The 20,988-nt window shown below is 35.5% G+C and overlaps 1 protein-coding gene across 1 annotated transcript in view; it reads right to left on the bottom strand.

Annotated features, from left to right (window-relative positions):
* VPS45 (vacuolar protein sorting 45 homolog) overlaps window positions 1–20,947 on the bottom strand; it is a 55,695-nt gene extending 34,748 nt beyond the window's left edge. The window contains exons 1-10 of the mRNA XM_081307023.1: window positions 20,338–20,947; window positions 19,607–19,741; window positions 16,890–16,950; window positions 12,032–12,111; window positions 10,129–10,197; window positions 9,877–10,014; window positions 9,320–9,430; window positions 6,748–6,882; window positions 6,237–6,350; window positions 5,657–5,824 (exon numbers count right to left, since the gene is read on the bottom strand). Coding sequence (XP_081163149.1) covers window positions 5,657–5,824; window positions 6,237–6,350; window positions 6,748–6,882; window positions 9,320–9,430; window positions 9,877–10,014; window positions 10,129–10,197; window positions 12,032–12,111; window positions 16,890–16,950; window positions 19,607–19,741; window positions 20,338–20,430 — 1,104 coding nt within the window. The 5' untranslated portion in view covers window positions 20,431–20,947. The remainder of the gene's footprint in view (window positions 1–5,656; window positions 5,825–6,236; window positions 6,351–6,747; window positions 6,883–9,319; window positions 9,431–9,876; window positions 10,015–10,128; window positions 10,198–12,031; window positions 12,112–16,889; window positions 16,951–19,606; window positions 19,742–20,337) is intronic.
* Between the last annotated feature and the right edge of the window lie 41 nt (window positions 20,948–20,988).

Below are 20,988 nucleotides of genomic sequence, written 5' to 3'. Positions count from 1 at the left end.
TGGTGGGGAAACGGCGTTGGGGTGGTTAGGGCAGAGGCAGGAGGATTGCAAGTTGAGGCCAGCCTGGGCAACTTAGGGAGACCCTGTCTCAAAAATAAAAATGAAAGGGCCTGGGGATGCAGGTCAGTAGTAGAGGACCCCTGAGTTCAATTCCTACTACCGATAGATAAAATTTCTACAAGCCTTGAAACTACCAAGAGAGAAAAGGACACTACCTCATAATGACAATAGATGAATAAAGAGCAAAACAGAAAACTAGTGTCTATTTAAGAAGATAGGATTCAAAAACTTTGTGTAGGTCTAATCAAGAAACAGGAAAAGAAAAGCAAAAATACTGTCTTTAGAGGTAAAGTTTCCAAAAGGCACTAACATCCACACATAATGAGAAAACAATTATTTTCTAATATTTAGAGATTCTTTCATTGTTTCTAGCTGACTGCTTTTTGTTTTCTTCTATTAAAACTGATGAATCAGCACAGAAAAAGAAAAAAATTTTGTATGACATACATACATTATACAAATTACAGAGTACTCAGTAATGAAAGAATCTCCTTCCCCCACACCTCACCACTTTAGTTTAACCTAAAGAACAGGATTCCTTCCTTGCTAACTACCATCACAATAATGTAGTAAAACAGTTAATGAGTAAGTAACTAAGGTAATAGATTAGGGCCAGGTGCAGTGGTGTACCTGTAATCCCAGCTGCTTGGGAGGCTGAGGCAGGAGGATCACAAGTTCAAAGCCAGCCTTAGCAAAAACGAGGCACTGTGCACTCAGTGAGACCCTCTCTAAATAAAATACAAAATAGGGCTGGGGATGTGGCTCAGTGGTCAAGTGCTGAGTTCAATCCCTGGTATTATAATCATCATCATCATCATCATAATAATAATAATAGATTAGGATATAAAGATGAAATTGGCAGAGGTATTCAATATGTTGATCTGATAAAAATGAGTCTGATCTAGCAGTGTTGTAGAACAATAAAGAGCTTATTTAGGAAAAATAATAGAAAGTAGTCAGAACCCAATACTACTGACTGATAAATATATGTGAGTCAGCATTATTTTTCTTAATGACTGGCTAACATTAAATTTAGCTTTCTAGTAGATCTCCTGAGGGTCAACATTATTTCTGAAATACTGGTTAAGTGGTGGTTTAGAGAAAAAAGGGTCATTTTTACTCTTAATTGATTAAAATAAAATGGTCCAATGTGTTCTAAGCGGTTTTATTATAATTTTACAGAAAAACCTTTCTGAAAGTGGGGAGTGATCCAAAGTCACCTGTGGATTAAAAAAACATGTTCTAAATCCCAGAATGAAAATAGAATGTACCATCAAATAATATTAAGATTAATGGTGACAATATTTGTTGAAAATTTTAAGTACCTGGTACATATTAAGTGTTTACATGTATTAGCACATTATATCCTCACCACAATCTTTGAATTAAGTACTGTTATTTCCCCACATTTAGAGATAAAGACGGGGGCTTAGGGTAGTTAAGAACCATTTCCAAACTCAAGTCATCAAAAGTCCAAGCTTTAAGCCACCATTCTATATTGCTTCAAAAAGGATTCATTCTCCTCATTTTTCTAATAAATATTTATTGAGTTTTTACCATGTGTCATTAACAGTATGATTTGAGATCTTTCATGCAAGATCAGGAAAAAAGGATATAAAATAGACCAGTTCCTCCTCCCAAATAAAAAGTTGTGATATGACAACATGGGTGGGACTGTGGGAGTAGGGTGGGGATTGCTCACTTTCTGCAGATGTTTCTCTTAATGATATGAAAAATCTTCATTACTAATCAAATCAATCTCTTTTTGAGAATATGGATGTGCTTCAATAGTAGTACATTGCACTTTGGTTCTGGTAAAATTCTTTATAAATCATATTTTTGTTAACCTGTAGGATAGAAGGGGCAGCAATTTATAGGTTAATTTTTAGCAATGTATGAGCTTTTCTTTTTCTAACCATGATATGCTTACTACTCAATAAAACAACCCATCTCTACTCAAAACCTCAATTCATTGCTTCATGACGTATTATTCTCTAAGGTCAAGCCAAGGAATGCTATAGCCATTTAGGGATCAGGCCCCTGGCGTCTACTGACTATCAAACAAAAGTTCCCTTTATAGACTATTTAAATCATGTTGCCAAAGAAATCCTTTATGGTGGGAGACTCCGAATCTACTGCTTACTGTAAAACCCCAATACCCTGGACAAGAAAGTCTTCAAAAGATAAGTTTTAGAAATAAAAAGTGGATCGGAAATCAGGTTCACATTTTTAAATATCTACTTTTAAAGTGAACAAAGTTTCAAAGAAGGAATTACAATAATTTTTCTAACTGCTTTCCATATGATAGAGAGATACAAATAAAGACCCTGAAATTGGCTAGTGATAAAGCTTTGATATTTTTTTTCCTTTCCACACTGAGGACTGAACCCAGACATGCTCTACCTCTGAGTTATACCTCCAGCCCTTTTAAAATTTTATCTTGAGACTGGTCTCCCTAAGATGCTCAGGCTGATCTGGAACTTCCAATCCTCCTAACTCAGCCTCCAAGGTGCTAGGATTACAGATATGTACCATTACACCTGGCTAAATTTGGTTCTAACCTTTTAAAAAGAAAAATCAAGTGATAAATATAAGAAAAATTATATTTGGTTATTAGAAAAAGTTTTGTCTTTATTTAATAAGAGGTAGAAAACTCATTTTATTGAGATAAAGATAGGAACACTTCTGTTAGGCCTACAAAACAACTAAAAACTATTAGTAGGGTTGTTTAAAATAAATTGGCAAAGTTAAACAGGTTTTTTAAAAAATATTTTTTGTTTGTAGGTGGACACAGTACCTTTACTTTATTTTTATGTGGTGCTGAGGATCTGACCCAGTGCCTTACACGTGAGAAGTGAGCGCTCTACCACTGAGCCACAACCTTAGCTCTGGTAAAATAGATTTTAATATTTTTTATAAAAGATACTATTTAGTGATTAAATTGAAGGAGACTTTAGATTCTGATATGAAACAGTCTCTGAGATACAAAGTTAAAAACAAAACAAAACTGTAGGGCACTATAGTTGTAGCTCAGCAGTAGAGCGCTTGCCTCATATGTGTGAGGCAGTAGGTTCGATTCCCAGCACCACATTTAAGTAAGCAAATAAAATAAAGGTCCATCAACAACTAAAAAAATATTTTTTAAAAATGCAGAATTCTGTGTCTAGTATGGTAACATTTTAATTAAAACACATACACACACACACCAAGCCTTGCATATACATGGAGAACTGAAAGGATGCATATAAAACAACAGACTCAGTTTTCACTATACACCTCTTTTACCAAATACTTATATCATCTATATAAGAGTTAAAAGTTAATACACTATTAAAATAATGTCAGTCTAAAGAACAGAGTCCTTTGTGAAGATTTAGAAACACGGGGACAAAATAAAAAAATGATAAGAGAAGCACTTTACATAAAAATAAAATATAAAGCAAATAGCAACTTTATAATTTTCAAAATGAAGGTGTTTTCTGAGAAATCCTGATAAACATTTAAAAAATTTAAAACTAAAAACTAAAAATCTCAATAAAGATTTTGATATAACAGAGTACCCATAGGTAGGTTTCCTTCTTTTGATTATACCATGCAAAAAATATTATGCTTAGAGGAAGGGAAATAATATTTACAAAGCACCTATCATATATGAAATTTATAACAATCTGAAAGCTTGAAATCACTATCTTTAATGCTTGGACAAAATAAGGAATTTTTCCCAAAAAACTTTGGCAAGTAGAGATAAGATACCAGCCAGGACAGCCTGGCTCCAAAGCCTGTGATGTTTCCGATATACCAGACTGGGTTTATTTTATGAAATCAAGTAGAATTGCAGTGGGGAAAGTAAAACTAAGTTTTAGCATATAAAATCCTATTATTGAGGAAATGTGCTTCTTACAGGTGGCTTAGAAATTATTATCTCCCAAAGGACTCACTCCTAAATTAATTGTTGGGGACAACACATTTTTTTTTTTTAACTCATGAACCTTAGAATTACGTCTGATTTGTTCTTTCAATCCTTACATCCAATCTGTCATTTAATTGTTTTCTCCCTTTGTAATGTCTCTTAGATTTCCCCTTATTATACATTGTCACAGCCTCTCAGTTTTTTCACCGTAATGCATCCTCACTAGGTTAAAACACTGCCTTCATAACATCAACTTTCTACATAAGATCTGCACTGGATCTCTCGCCTATCTCAGCAAATATAAACTCCTCTTACTAGCTTCTTTATAAACTGATTCCTGTTTATCAATCCAACTTCATCTTCTCTTTCTCTTTCACGCCCACTCTCAACAAGTGAAGCTATGTATTATTTCCTGCATACTTATGCATCTTTTCTTTTGCTGTTATTCCTGACTGAAATCCTCCTCTAAATTCTATTCATTCTTTTGGTTCATCTTCATATTGCCCTCACTAAGAAAGTCTTCCTAATAACCTAAAATCCTATTATAGTTAGTATCATAATTTTAACTTAATTAAATATTATCTTGAAACATTATTTATTTCTTGTGCTTTAGTTTTGTCTAATTTAATAATAAACATTATTTATTTCTTTTGCTTTAGTTTAGTTTTATAGTAGACTATAAATTTAGTTTTATAATCGACTATAAGTTTCTTGAGGTCAGGGTATGATTATGTCACTTTTCTTCTAAAATCCTCTGGTAGCTCTCATCATTTTAAAATTAAAGCTCAACCTCATTTCAATGGCCATAATTAACCCTAATATGTCTTTCTAGTTTATCTAAAACCTCTCCTCAGCTTCTATTCCTACACTAGTTACACTGAACTACTCTCTGTTTATACACACACCCCTCCATGTTTGCATACTCTTTGCTGAGAATGTTCCTCCCTTCGCTCGGCCTGGTGCACTCCTAGTTATTTAGCTGTCCAGACCCAGTTTTCATGTCACATTTCTCTAGGAAGTTTTAACAAGCCTCACCCTTGTCTTTCCTCTGTATTTCCAAACTCTTTTGGAAGTACCACTATTATAGCACTTACTGCATGGTATTATAGTTCCTTACCTCCCACAATGTGAGCATATTGAAGAAGGGGATGGTATCTATTCATCTCTGTACTTTTAGATCCTCATAGCAGTACGTGCATATAAGAGGCATTCACATGTTGTGGAATGAAAAGCAATCTTCAATAATTTTTTAAAAACTTAGATAATGCATTTTATCTGTCAAGGTCTTCTTAACAACCCTGTGAAACAAGTATTATTATATCCATTTCACAAATGAGAAAACTGGCTCAGAGATTAAGTCAATAGCTCCAGGTCACAAAGCCAGTAAGTTGTAAACCAAACACTAATATCCAGAACTTAATTCTAGTCTACTGCTCTTTCTAGTTAATGAGGCTGCTCTCATAAATACTCAATTAACTGACTGAACCTTGGGGACTGCACTTTATACTTCTTCTGTAGCTCTTATAATATCTATCTTAATATCTTAATGGTGTTCAATTGTGTCCTTGCCTTAACTTCTTGATAAATGGAATTCCACGTTGATGAAGAAGGTACTTGCCTTTGCATCTCTTGCTCTGCCTGGCACAGTGTCTTACACATAGTGGGTGCTCATCAAATTGGACTGACCTGAAGAGCACTAGAATGGTCATTTTGACAGGCCAGTTCTTGCTCAACCTCTGAAACCTCCAGCAGATTCCGCTCACTGACCAACCGAGACAGTTCTCCAACCACTGTCACATGCTTTGATACAGTCCCAGACATCTTTTTGAACTGTGGATAATTCTCAACAAAGGCCTGCCATGATAAAACATCAATAGGAAAGGTTCTGTTACTTTTTGACTGAGAATAGACATATATGAAGAAGGAATAATAATAATTTAAAAATCCAGGAGTTGTTTTTCTGCACAGGCTAAGGCACCTACAGCTCTCTATCATATAGCATTTTGTGATGCTTGAGAGAAAAACTGATGTATGGTAATAGACTAAGTCTTTAAAGAATACAAATATGACTAAACAACAGAAAGAAGCACAAGGCTTATTATGAACTTCTCACTATATTTTTTACTAAAGAGACACATTACAGAAAATGTCTCAACAAAACCAGATGAACCAAGATAGAAATCAGGCCCAGAAATTCCAAGAATCTTGTTTACATGAATAATTCCAAGTGTCACATGTAAGTCAACCACGTGTGTATTCAATTTACCTTCATGTCTGCTATTGATTCTAGTTTTTGCTGTTCTTTTGGTTTCTTCTTCTGGAAGTCTTCCATGAGATTCTTTATATTGCTGCCAATCTCTGCAAAGTTCAGGTACATATTCTGTGAAAAAGGAAGTTGGAAGACAGTTCATGACCTAGTCTTTCAGATAATTTAAAAGAAGTGAAAAAGAATCCTGAATACAGAATTGAAGGGAAAATTCCATTTTAATTACCAAATTTGGACATTAGCCAGGACACCAGTGATGAATACCATTATTATTCTCACAAAGAGCCACTGGAAGGGAGGGAAGTAAATAACTATGTGATATCTATGGAAAAAATTATTTTAGAGGATCAGAATCCAAGTCTTTTGCATTTCCTTGAGATGCAACCTATCTGTGGTATGCTTCTATCATTTTTTTTTACATGAAATCCCATACCTGTCCCCATTCTAACAAGTCAATATTGACCTTGTTACATAAAAACAAACAAAATTTTAAAAATTTAACACCACCTACATTAGCATAGAATTCATCATTTTCAGCAGACAGAACCACCTCTCTTAAGTCTTTACTAATCCCCGGCACTCTGGAAAGATCAATCCGATTGTTGTTTATGCCTAGTAGTTCATGAACCATGGCCTGATATGTCCACTAAATAAAGAATTAAGACAAAAAAAAATGGTTATTAACAAAACATGGATATAGTACATATTCAGGAAAATAAGTAAAATTGATAACATTCTTAATTAACTAGTCTGCTTACATGAAGATTCTCTATTTTGTTCAAATTTTATTAATAGTTTATGCTATAATAAGCATTAAGATTATCATTTTAATTGGTTAAAAGTCAAAATACTTTTAGATTTCACACTTTTGGAAGAAAGACAACAAGATTAATATTCTTGATAGAAAGAAAACAAATTATATTTATCATTAGCTCTAATTTTCGCCTGTGAATTGAGTATATTTTTGGCTTCACAGACAGGGCTATATCGGTACTGCAGTGACAAGCTGTGCCATTTCCTGTACGCTTCTGCGGTTTTCTGCAGCACGAGAAGTGTGTTCTTGCAGATCTGAGAGATGCTATATTTATCCTGGGAACACTAATATTATCAGAAGAAACCTTGTGAGTTGGTCAAAACACTGGCATATTCAGAAAACTTGCCTCTCAATCCACTTTGTTTTATATTTTTACCTAGTACAAATTACAAAGAAGACTGGTACTCAAATGTAAATTCATCTGGTAAAACTGAAAAGAAAACACTTCCAAATTTTGCCTTCTCACCACTAATGGAGAATGGATTACTTCTGTCATAAGTCCATTACATAAACTAAATATTTCCAGCATGTTATCTTTTAAATCTAGAATTCAAATGCTAAAATTTTTATATAAATATATTTTAGTTCAAACAAACTAGATTTATTAATAAATAACTTATAAATTAACAAAAGAAGGTGCTTTATTTCCTAAAACATTTGCCAAAGGAACCTTTAATAAAGCAAGTTCCATTAGGGCATTTAAAATAAGTATAATGTCATGTTTCGTACTTGGCTCTACCACACCACTTTACGCTGTATTTAAAGCCATGTGTTTTCTGCTTTCCGCCTTGGGCCATTGAATTTTTTGAAGACAAAGACTGTATCTCCTGACCTTTTATCTTTAGTACTTAGTTTAGTGTGTGGCACATAATAGATTCTTAGTGAAAATTGTTGAACAAATGGTTGCTTTACTTTGTGAGACAGAATTATAGGCAATTATTTTTCTTTCTAACTTTTTATATTATCAAAGATTTCTTTAGTAAACATATGTTACATTCAATTTTAGAAATACAGGACTATCTTATACAATAAAGAAATTTCCACAGCTACAGATTTCTCTTAGCATCAACATTATAAGCTGGGCAGAAACTGAAACAGATTCTGCTTTTCCTTATAAATCCAAAGTCTTTATTCATGGAGCACCTACTAAGTGCAAGGAACTGTGCTTTTACTTGAAAGAAAATAAACACTGGTGAGACACAGTTTGCCTGAACAGATCATGTAATCCAGGGAAGGGTAAAAACAACCGAAGACAGAACTCAGTGCAGGTCCAGATACAGTGGAGACACAATTCCACAGTGATTTTAGGGATAAAAGAACCTGTCTGAATAAAAGGACACAGTCTTCAAGAAGATGTTATGTGACTTTTGAGTGGTTTTAAGGGAGAAAATTTTGATAAATAAAGATGGGAAGAGAAGGTATTCCAAACATTTCAGAGTTTAGACAGTGGTCACAGCAAAAGCAAGATGTCAAGAAAACATGTGGCGTCTATGTAGCAGTGAGCTATCAGTTTTATATGAGGTTTAGTACACACTGTTAAGAAGTTGGTATGCCAAAGTCAGGGGTGCGTGTGTGTTGTGTTTTAACCCAGCAGGCAGATGGGAACCAATGAAGAGTTTTAGGCCAGAAATAATAGGATTGGAATTGGGCTTAGGAAAAATAATTCAATAACATTGTGTTTGTGGAATATATTAGAGTGAAAAGAAATTAAAAGAAAGGAACCAAACAGGTGACTGTTGCAGTGTTTCTATAAGAGATTAGGGTCTACACTAAGGCAATACAATAATAATGGAAAAGAGCATATAGAATTAAACACTGGAAATGAGAACCCATGATTAGGCAAAAATAAATAAAGAAAGCTCAATAGAGGAGAAGAGAGAAAATAAGAGGAGATAGGAGGGAAAGAAGAGGGAGGGGGAATGGGGATTAATACCAAATTCCTTACATGCGTGGTTTTGTCAAATTAAACTAAATACTACATATAATTATAATGCTCTAATAAAAGCAACAACAAAGAAACAAACAAACAAACAAACAAGAATCCTTGATTAGGGGTGGGAGTAGTGGCAGAAAGAGATAGGAAGGATGAGGCGGAAGAGGGAGTGACCATGACTGTGGTTGGAAAAATAGTGATACCAAAACACCAAGAAATACTAGGCAAAGAAATAAGAATACGGGGGAAAAGGAGGCAAGTGAAGGGACTATGTCTGCAGTTGGATGAACATCACTTAAAATCATCCTTATATCATGCTAACAAAGGGTTCTACACCTGGTTGAGCAACGGAGTGATGGCGTCATCGCAGCGATCTAAAATAAGTAGCAATGGAGGAACCTCTGTCCGCCGGAACTCAAACAGCTCATATTCTTTAGTTATTACTTGCTGTAGGTAAGAGAGAGAGAAGGTTTGAACAACTAATTAGCTGTAGACAGAGATGGTAAAAATAGAAAATTGATAAATAAAACCACTTTTAGCCCTTCTTCATACCCTCATAGGCCTTCCATAAAAGGATTTTAAAACGTTACAAGGTTTTTTTTTTTTTTTAAACTTTACAAGTTTTGCAGCATACTATGTAAGAGCTTAAGACTTGAAACTCTACCAGTCATTTATCCAAAAAGCTTGTGAATGTTTGTTAGGTTAAATCCAAACTTAGCTCTAATTTGTTGCTTTTTTTGTTTTGAATTATATATAGACATTCTTCTTTGCCAGTAAACCTAACATATCAACCTCCCCTTGGCTGTAGAGAAAATATTCCTGATGGTTTCTAAAATACAAAAGGGAAATAAATGGCCTTGATGATTTGGAGCCAGGGACAGGGAATGCCATACCTTTACACATTCTGCCAGTCTCTTTGCTGCCTCTGATGAAAGCTGATAACGAATCATGGGACACTTCTTCAGAGATAAAAGAAGAGCTGTCAGTCCTTGAGTTGTTCTGGATAGTTGAGCTGGATCCCAATTTCGACCCTTTGTGTTTAAAACAAACATTCAGAGAAAATATTTTATTTCTCTTACAAGTCCAATTTATTGCTGAATTAACTCCACCCAATAAATTATTTTTTAAATCCTTTCACTTCATACCTGACAGCAACCCAAAATATTGAGGGAAAACAAATGTGGATTCACAGCAATGTAATCACCATAAAATTCCTGTAAATAAAGCATCAAGATTAGTCATTCCATGAATTCTATAAAGCACAAGTATTATATGTGCTAAAATACTATGATATAAACAAATGGTAAGACACAGGTATAAAGAAATATGAAATGTTCAAATAAAAATTGAGTAAAAATAGTCAGTGTGGTAGAATTAAAATAATTACAAACCACCAGCAATAATGATGAATTTAAAAAAACAAAAGTCATAGCAGTATACACATTATATTTCAGGAGACCTCTATACACATATCAATTAGTAAAATAAAACACTGCTATAGGATATACAAAGTTACACTCAGATTAAAAAGAGCTTTGCTGTCTAATGTATTCCCCCTCGCTTTTTTTTGGTACTAGGGATTGAATCCAGGGGCCCTTAAAAACTGAGTCACATTCCCGGCCCTTTTTATTGTAAGACAGGGTCTTACTAAATTGCTTAGGGCCTCACCAAGTTGCTGAGGCTGGCTTTGAACCTTCGATCTTCCTGACTCAGCTTACCAAGCTGCTAGGATTACAGCCGAGGGCCACTCCACCTGGCTAATACATTCTCATGAGGAAGAATATGATTTAAAATAGGTCATTTAGCTGGGCACAGTGGCACACACCTATAATCCCAGCAGCTTGGGAGGCTGAGGCAGAAGGATTACAAGTTCAAAACCAGCATCAGCAAAAGTGAGGCACTAAGACCCTGTCTCTAAATAAAATACAAAATAGGGCTGGGGATGGCTCAGTGGTCCAGTGCCCCCAAGTTCAATCCCCAGTATCCAAAAAAAAAAAAAAAAAAAAAAAAAAAAAAAATTGGTCATTAGAAAAATTCATTTATCAGCCAGGCATAGTGTTGCTTGCCTATAATCTCAGCAACTTGGGAGGCTGAGTCAGAAGGATTGCAAGTTTGAGTACAATTTTAGCAATTTAGTGAGGCTCTCAGCAACTTAATGAGACCCTGCCTTAAAATGAAAAATAAAAAGGACTGGGGATGTAGCTCCATGGTAAAGTACCTTTGGGTTAAATTCCCAGTACCAAAAATATAAAAAAAATAATAATTCACCTAGCAGTTCTTCTAAAAAATTCAAAACTAATTTATTTGCTGCCCCTGAAGACAATATTTTTCACTTAGGTGATAAATATATTCACACTTTTGTGATAAATGTATTTAAGAATACTAAAGTATTCAAGAAGGAAAGGTAATATAATATGTCCTAGTTTTTTAGTGCTGTATTATATAGCATGCAGAATGAATGTTTAGGAGTTTCCAAGTTTTAACCTAATGACAAAAGTCATCCATTACCTCCCAAAGAATAATAATCACAAATAGAACTTTAAGAAACATCATTCACAACCATTCTTGTTATTCTCTTTTCATTAAGTATAGTCCTGTTGATGAACATTTTTATAGTGTGGTTCATAAAACTAACATAGGACATACTTGACTGTCCTCAACCCAGTGAAACTCTTCCTATCAATTCATTAGCCCTCTCTCCTTTTTACTTATTCCTTTAATTGTTCTTATCCAATTTGATACCTCTTCCAAACTTTCTGAATATAAGTAGAGTCTGGCATAGTTATTCCATCTAGTCAATAGCGTCCTAAATTGAGACAGCACCTTCCTTATTTTTATTTATTTTTTTAAAGTTTTTAGTTGTAGATGGACACACTATCTTTATTTATTGGTGTGGTGCTGTGGTTTGAACCCAGTACCTCACAAGTGCTCAACCACTTGCTAGGCAAGCGCTCAACCTCTAGGCTACAACTCCAGCTCACCTTATTTTTAGACTAAGATCTTTTAAAAGGGCCAAATAAGACAGTGTTACAGGACCAACTTGTTTACCTGAACCTCAGCCACAACTTCCTGTTCATCAGCTTCAGCTAATGACTTCACATCACTCTTGCTGATCACATTACTGAAATCTGAAACAGACACATGAGTGTGCAAGATCATCTCTGTTGCAATAAGACATAAATGGGCCTGAGAGTTAAAGCCTAATGAACAAGCCATGTTTGATACATATTGTGGTATATGCCAAACCACACTGCTTCAAACTGTAATGAGAAGCATAAAGGTGTTTAAATGCATAAATTAATAACAGTACTAAAAAAGGGGGGCTATGACTGGTGGATATCGGGGAACCAAGTTATTACACTGAAAATAACAACTAAAGGGAAAGAAATAAGCTCTTATCCTCTATTATATATAGACATTGAACCAAAAAAGAAACTAGGAAAGATTTTCTTTATGGAAATATTCCATCTAAAAAACAAAGAAAGAATGTTAATAATTAGAATTTCATCAATTTTTCCAGCCCCTAATGAATCAGTAGATGGATCTAAGCATTGTTTATCTACAGCTGCTAGTATTACAAGAAGAAACATCCAATGAAACTATACCACATCACTTAATTATTCTTTCCAAAAGGAAACTGAGACATCTAAATAAGGCTCCATATCCACCTACAAATTTATAGGTACAAGGAAAGAAGAATATTTTGAATTGCAAGGAACATGTACAACTACCCCCGCAGGGATACAATCAGCAAGATTCAGGCTGAGGAAAAATTAGTTTCTTCAATAAATAAATTGAATGGAAGAGAGGGACATATAGAAGATTAAAGAAATTCAACATATTGACCAATAGCAATATGTGAACTTTATTTTGATCCTGATTCAAACAAACAATGAAAAAAAAAGACATTAGAGAATTTGAAATTTGAACATTGAATGAGTATTTGAAAATATTAAGGAATTATTTTTCATTTTTTATTTGTCTAAAATACTAGTATTTATAAAAATTAATCTATCTTTTAGAAAGGCATATTGAAATACTTATGGATGAAATGTATGATGTCTTAGATTTGCTTCAAAATAATATTGATGGAGGAGAAGGTGTCAACATAGCTAAAACAAGATTGGGCATGGCTCAATAATTGTTGAACCTGGGTGATGGGTACACTGAGATTTGTTATATTGTTATACATTTGAAAATTTTCATAATAAAAAGTTTTTTAATAAGAGGAAGAGCTGGTTATATAACCAATTTAGTAGGCCTAAAACATGCCAAAAAATGATAAGAAAAAAGATAAACAAAAGGACAGTGTAGTGTCAATATAAATTGTGCTAAAAATTTATAATGCATAAAATTCCAATAGCTGCCTATGTGGCACACGTCTGTATTCGCAGCAGCTCAGGAGGCTGAGGCAGGAGGATCAGGAGTTCAAAGCCACCCTCAGCAAAAAGCAATAAGTGAGACCCTGTCTCTAAATAAAATAAAAAAAGGACTGGGGATATGGCACAGTGGCCGAGTGCCTGTGAGTTCATTGCCTGGTACCTTGCCCCCCAAAATTAGTATAAAAAATATATTATAGTTTACTTTAACAAATCTATTTTTCATAGATTTAGTATTAACTAATATAATTTTTTTTATTCCACTTCATAGTTATGTCTTGAATTAAACAATCTTTAGAAGCAGAAGAGTAAATACTCTTTTTAAATTTTTTAATTTTTTTTTTTATTTTTTAGGTGTAGATGGACACAACACAATGCCTTTACTTTTATGTGGTGCTGAGGATAGAACCTGGATCCCGCCCATGCTAGGTGAGCGCTCTAACGCCAAGCCACAATCCCAGCTCAGTAAATACTCTTAATTATCATTACTATCCTTAATCTCAATTGTTGCATGAAAGAACTCTCTTTACAGGATAAAATGGTCTTTTGTCACATGACCCCCTTCAATTTTTAGTAGAGTCTTAGTAAAACAGTATTTATATTATATACCCAATTAAATTTGGCAGCATAGAGAATATGAATATGTATAGATATTCTCTATGCTGCCAAATATATACATGTATATTACACACCCATACATACATGAATATATGTGGATATTTTATTTATATATATTAACAGAGGACCTAGCTTGTGATAAGATTAAAAAATGCTGAAATAAAATACAGAGATAATACCAAATGCCTGAGAAGATGCAAAGAAACCAGATCACCAGTATATTGCTAGTGGACATGTAAAATGATGTAGTTATTCTGGAAAACATTTGGCAGTTTCTTAAAACACTAAACACAAATAACTACCACATGACCCAGCAATTGCATTCCTAAGCTTTATTTATCTGAATAGATAAAGACCATGTTCACATAAAAACCTATATAAAGATATTTAAAGTAGTTTTATTTGTAGTAGTCAAAACTGGAAACAGGGAATAGTTAAATAAAATTTACAATGGAATACTACTCAGCAATAAAAAGAAACAAACTGCTGATATACACAACAACCTGGGTGAATCTTCAGAGAACTATGCTAAGTGAAAAAAGCCAATCCCAAAAGGTTACATATTGTATGATTCCATTTATTCCATACTTTTGAAATGACAAAATTACAGAATGGAGAACAGAACAGTAGTTCCCAGGGTTAATGATGGGTTAAGGTAGGAAAGAAGTGGACATGGCTCATAAAAGCCCAATATGAGAACCTTGTGGAGACAGAAATGTTCTGTAACCTGAATGTATCAATGTTAATATGCTGGTTGTGATTTTGTACACAATATTGTCATGTAAGATGCTACATTAGGGGGAAATGGGTAAAAGATATATGAGATTTCTGTATTATTTTTAACAACTGCATGTTATCTTTGTCAGTTTTCAGCTGCTAATAACACAATACCTCAAACTGGGTAAGTTATAAGGAAAAGAAGTTTATTTTGGCTCATGGTTCTGGTCCAAAGATTAGGGCAGCATCTGTGGATGGCTTTCCTGCTGGTATAGTCCTGAGGCAGTGCAAGGCATCACATGGTAAGATGGAGAGACCTAGCCAATCTAAGCTTTTAAAGCAGATCCATTCAAATCACCTCAATCACATAAATGGATCAATAACCTCTTAAAGTTTATATCAATTGCTTCTTAAATTTTCCTACCTTTTAATATCCTACTACAGCGATTAAATTTCAACATGAGTTTTAGAGGGGATAAATTATATTCAAATCATAGCACATGTAACTCTACAATTATTTCAAAATAAAAAGTTTAATTAAAAAAGGAAAGCTGCAGGGGCAGTGGCCCATGGCTGTAATCCCAGAAACTGGGAAAGCTGAGGCAGGAGCATTTCAAGTTGAAGGCTAGCCTGGGCAACTTAGCAAGACCATCTCAAAAGTAAAATTGTCTGTTGGGGATATAGCTCAATGGCAGACAACTTGCTTAGCATTGGTGAGGCCCTAGGTTCAATCATCAGTACTGCAAATAAAGAAGAAAGAAGAAAAATTAGAAAGAAAGAAAGAGAGAGGAAGAAAGGAAGAAAGAAAGAAGGAAAACCTGTGACTATTAGCCCTAAACAAAACCTAGGATGAGAGACAAATAAAATAACCTATTTTTACCTCTTGGAATGTTGCAAAGAGCCAAATGAAATAAAATGATACAACTCTATAAAATATTTAGTCTTACTACAAATGTTAATTCTGGGTATCATTTTTTTCAATATTTTATTTTTTAGTTGTAGTTGGACACAATACCTTCATTTTAATGTAGTGCTGAGGATCAAACTCTGGGCCCTGCACATGCTAGGCAAGCGTTGAGCCACAACCCCAGCCCCTGGGTATCATTTTTTAAAATATATACATATATTTTTAGTTGTAGATGGACACATACCTTTATTTTATTTGTTTTTATTTTTATGTGGTGACAGAGATCGAACCCAGTGCTTCAGGCATGCTAGGCAAGCGCTCTACCACTGAGCCACAACCCTGGCCCCCTGGATATCATTAAAGAAAATACGTATGCCTTATAGTCTAAACCCTAAAATTCTAAAGCCTTTAAGTTATTTTTAAAACCTCTCAAATGCCCTGCTTACTATTAAGTAAGTTAAGTGAGTGTTATGTTTTGTTCTTGGTTTTGGGAACATTACCAAATAGATTATAGCTATCCTACAAAGATCAATAATGACATCTAGAGGAGAACAGATGTAATTTCCATAGCAGAATGTATTAGATCAGAAAAATCCATATAAATTGTATAGCAAACATAAACCTAGTTTACTTCCATAGTTTCCCTATGAACCCTCTACCTAAAAAAGGTATACACATAAGAGATAACTTCCTGATGGTTTATACTTTCATGAATTAGATAAAGTGGCAAAGAGAATTGGGATGTTTTCATCTGTACATAAAGAAACCTCTGGTTTTCCAACAAACTCAAGTATGTCCTCTCCCAAATAAATAAATCAGTTTATATACCTCAATTCATAAGTGAAAAATAGGAATAAAAACATAGACTTTGTTTTGATGGAGGTGGGATATAAAATTTGGCTACTTACAACTTTTGACTTATTAAGCATCTTGAAAAGCAAATAAAACTTAAAACTTTTAGGGGCTGTGGTTGGGGCTCAGTGGTAGAGTGCTTGCCTAGCATGTATGAGGCACTGGGTTCGACTCTCACCACATAAAAATAAATAAATAAGATAAAGTCACAAAAAACACTTAAATTTTTAAAATCAAGGCAATCAATGAATGAAAACCATATTTAGTTCTCTGAAAGAGAATGCTGGTCACAATACTTATAATACTTTGATTGAACACTAACTAAACTAGACTTTTATGGTGATGAATTCAAAGAACTTGATATAAAGTGTTCAGTGGAACATACTAGGGGGGATATAAGTATACAATTGAAAAAGTGAATTAACATACTTACAAATAAAATATATACTGTATTTAGGTCTTCGAAGCTCCTGAATTAGATAATCCACATTCTCCTAGAAAATAAAGAGCAAACAAATTATGAGGGGAGTTACTTAAATAAAAAAATAACAAGTATTATCCATTCATTCATTGATTTTCTGAGAGCCTACTGTATGCTGAGGTTGAGACTGTGTGTGTATGTTGGGCAGTGAGGACTGGGCACAAAAAAAGAGCTACATTAAACATAATGATCAGAATCATACACATGATTTAATAGGATACAGGTAATATTAATTAATGTTAAATATTAATTAGCTGAATTATCCTGGCCAAATTAAGTTAAATATATAAAGGCCACGTATTGAAATACAACATAAAATTAATAATATTTCTTCAAATTTGCCTCAAGTTGCTTGTCTATAAACTATATTCATCTGATGAAAATTTCTACCCCAAACATCAAAATGTGTCTGGTCCTTCAACAATATTCAAGAGAAAATATAGTTAATTATATGCACTTTGGCTTTTAATTTATTATACCTAAGAGTCTGAACAACAGCAATATTTGTAAATATTTGCAACATCAGGCAAAGACCTTTTCTATAATTGTATTATTTTAAAATAAAATGAGTGTTACAAGCAAAAAATGAGTTATTTTTATGTGGTTGAAATATGAGAATTCCAATTACATCATATCAAATTGCATGCTTTTTTTTTTGTAGTTCCCATAGTTAAATTTCACTATAAATTAGGCCTCCAAAGTAAACATGATATATAATTCCTGAATTTTTAAAAAAATATCACATGAATACACAGTATTAAAATTAGTTTAAAAAATGCACATTATAGCTGGGAACAGTGGTGTACATCTGTAATCACATCTGCTCAGGAGGCTGAAGCAGGATTTGAAGCCAACCTCAGAAATTCAGTGAGATCTTGTCTCCAAAAAAAAATCAGACTGTAGGGGCTGAGGTTGTGGCTCAGTGGTAGAGCGTTTGCCTAGCAAGTGTGAGGCTCTGGGTTGGATCCTCAGTACCACATAAAAATAAATAAATAAGATAAAGGTATTGTATCCATCTACAACTAAAAAAATAAAAATTAAAAAAAAGACTGTAGATTGGAGAATGTAGCTCAGTGGTAAAGAGCTGTGAGTTCAATCTCCAGTACTGCAAAACAAAAAAGAAATGCACATTACTTATTAAATGGAAACAAGCTTAACTATCATTTAGGCTTAAAATAAATTAAAAATTAATTTTATGATATAATCTTAAGAACAAACTGTTCTTAATAAAAATATTTTAAACCTAATATTACTTCCTCATAATATGCTAAGATAAAAATAACAAAGCCTGAGAGTTTGAGAGAAAATATATAACTGTGAATGATATTTTCTCATTAAAAATGTAGGAAATAATGAACTAAATCATCTCTAAGATCCCTCTCAAGCCAAAGTTTCATGAGTACAAATGTGAAACAATTGGAAACCACCATAACACAATATGTATTCATTAATTCAGCAGCTATTTATCGAGTGCCCGGTATGAGGGACATAAAAGTCAGAAAAACAGATAACATCTCTGCTGTCATGGAGCTTACTGCTAGTAGGTGAGACAGATATTAAGTAATCATTTATACCTCACAACTTCTATCATGACAAGTGATGAGAGAGGAAGATGGGTACTGGAAGTGCTTATAAAAGGGGTTTTACTTGGTCAGGAAGGCCAGGAAAGGTTTGTTTAGGGATGAAGAAGTTCCAGGCAAAGAGAAGAGACTATGCAAAGGTCCTCTGGCCTGATGAAACAAGGAGAATAGCGTGAACTAAAAGATTAGTGTGGCTAAGGTACAGGGTGTAAAAAGGGAAATGATTTGAAATGAGACTGGAGACAATGTAGGATTTAGACCTATATTGGGCCTTGTAAAAAACAAGAAAGGAGTTTTGTTTTATCATAAAAGCAATAATAAGTCATTCAAAGATTTAAAATAGGGATGACATGATCAGATTTGCATTTTGGAAAATACAAATGTGATAAAAGTGCATTAGAATTTTAAGAATATGAATGAGGCAAGAGAATGTACAAACTGAGATTGAAATAGGAAAGAATTTTTAAAGGAGATACTCAAGCTAGATTTAGAAGCTGATAAACAAAAACTGACAAATGGCTAAAGATCCTTTGATTAGGGGAAAACAAACAAAGAAGGGACAGGAATGACCATGTCCAGGGATGATAAAAAGGCCTAGTTGGTTCGACTGGAGGAAGAAAATCAGTACATAGAAAGGTAGGATAAGTAAGGGCAGACCAAACCAGCTGAAGGAGGACTTTGCTAAGCTACTAATCATGGAGATCAAATTGAGCCATTATCGTTTCCTGAACATAGACGTGAATGAAATGGTAAAACCTCAAGAAACTAATAGCTGTATATAAGACTAAGTGGAAATGGTGTTCAGTAGTAAGTATGGAGGTCGGTCCAGGAATAAAGTGATGTGGGTCTTAGAGTTGCTTATGACTTTGGGAATACCCGTGAACCTAAACGATATCTTGAAATAAGAAGTGGCTGTAAGGGGTAAACTGAGCTATGGAAAGCAGAACAATGAAGGTTATAACTCTTGACAAACCATGATAATTATGATGCCACAAATGATGATAATACAAATTTATTTTGCCTTCTTTGCTTTCAGAACAGAGAGTTGTGCATTTGCCTAAGCAGACAGCAGGTCGATTTACATAGTACCTTCGTAGGTCGAAGAAAACAAATTGCCTTCAGGTGTTTCATGATCTCTCGATTTTGAGAATCAATGCGTTCAAAAAGGTACACTTCCTTCTGAAGAATCTCAGATTGTGTGTATACCATACTCACTATGCCAGTCTGCAAAGAAGAAGAATGAACTAAGATTATGCTAGCTCAGAATAATAAAAACAAGCATCAATATCATATCTTTTTTTCCCACTAGTACTTAGGGTAATTTACACATTCACATACGGAAAAACATCTACGGAACATCCAAAAAGTATAGTAATGTATCAGAATGAAAAACACGATCTCTCTGAACACAAACAATCCATAAATTTCCAAAAATAATTTCTCCGTAGCCTTAGAGTTTTTTTTCTCCTTTTTAAAAAAAAATCTGTAGCCAACAAATAACCTGAGGCATCAGCTTGAGCCTCCGACAGCTTTATTTTAAAAGTGCAAGGTTGAGCGGAGATCCCAGGCACCCGAAGGTTCCCAGGGCTCTCCCAGGCATGACTTCTTGGCGGAGACGCCGTTCCAGGGACAAAAGTCTGTGGGCAGCAGTGCAAGCCCTTTAACTGGAAACCCACTGCGCAAGCTGTATGCAACTTTTCCGTCCCACGCAGAACCGAGCCTTGGGATCTGCATCAAATACTAAACCCTACGGTGAAAGGGGACCTTCTCAGGGAGGGAGGGTTCCTTCACACACAAATACTGAGCAAAAGCAAACTCACCGTCTCTCGGTCCATGAGAAGCACTTTCATCCCGGGCCCGCTGTCCTCTATCATTTTGGAGACATACTGCTTAACAGCGAAGACCACGTTCATGGTGGCGAGCTGACAGGTGCCCCGCAGCCCTTCCCGCCCCCTTTTTCTAGCTGAATTAACGCCCGGCCTGTTGGCGGGGTCGCAGCGGCTTCCGCTCAGCCCGGCCTCGGCTTCCGGGAGTCCGGGCGGCCACCGCGTTGGGAGTTGTAGTTCCGCTGTCGAGTCCTGGCGGGGAAGCCCCTCCGCGGGGTGGGGAAACGCGGTGAGCGCGCGGGAGGTGCGGCGCTCGGGCTTGACGCGCGAGCCTCCTTCCGCCCGGAGGGGTCGGCAGCCTGGGCGCTCAGACCCCTCCGGGCAGTGGGTGCCTTACCCGGGCCTCGGCCCGAACCTCTCCTGCGTGGGTAGAGGATGGCGCCTCACTCTGAGGCCGGCTCGGAGGCGAGAAGGACCGAGCGTGGCCGTGGTGGCCGCGTGCCTGCGCGCCTTCTCGGGCGCGGCGGGGACGGGGCGAGCGGGGGGGCCCGGTGCGGCCGGCGCCCCGACTTCCCGGCCGCGGAGACGGGCGGCTGGGCGTGCAGGGAGCGGGGCCGGCCTCCCCGGCCCGCGGCCGGCCCCGCG

This window comes from Spermophilus citellus, assembly GCF_964194105.1.
Source record: "Spermophilus citellus genome assembly, chromosome: 9".
Taxonomy (NCBI): Eukaryota; Metazoa; Chordata; class Mammalia; order Rodentia; family Sciuridae; genus Spermophilus; species Spermophilus citellus.
This window is presented reverse-complemented; position numbering and strand designations above follow the sequence as displayed.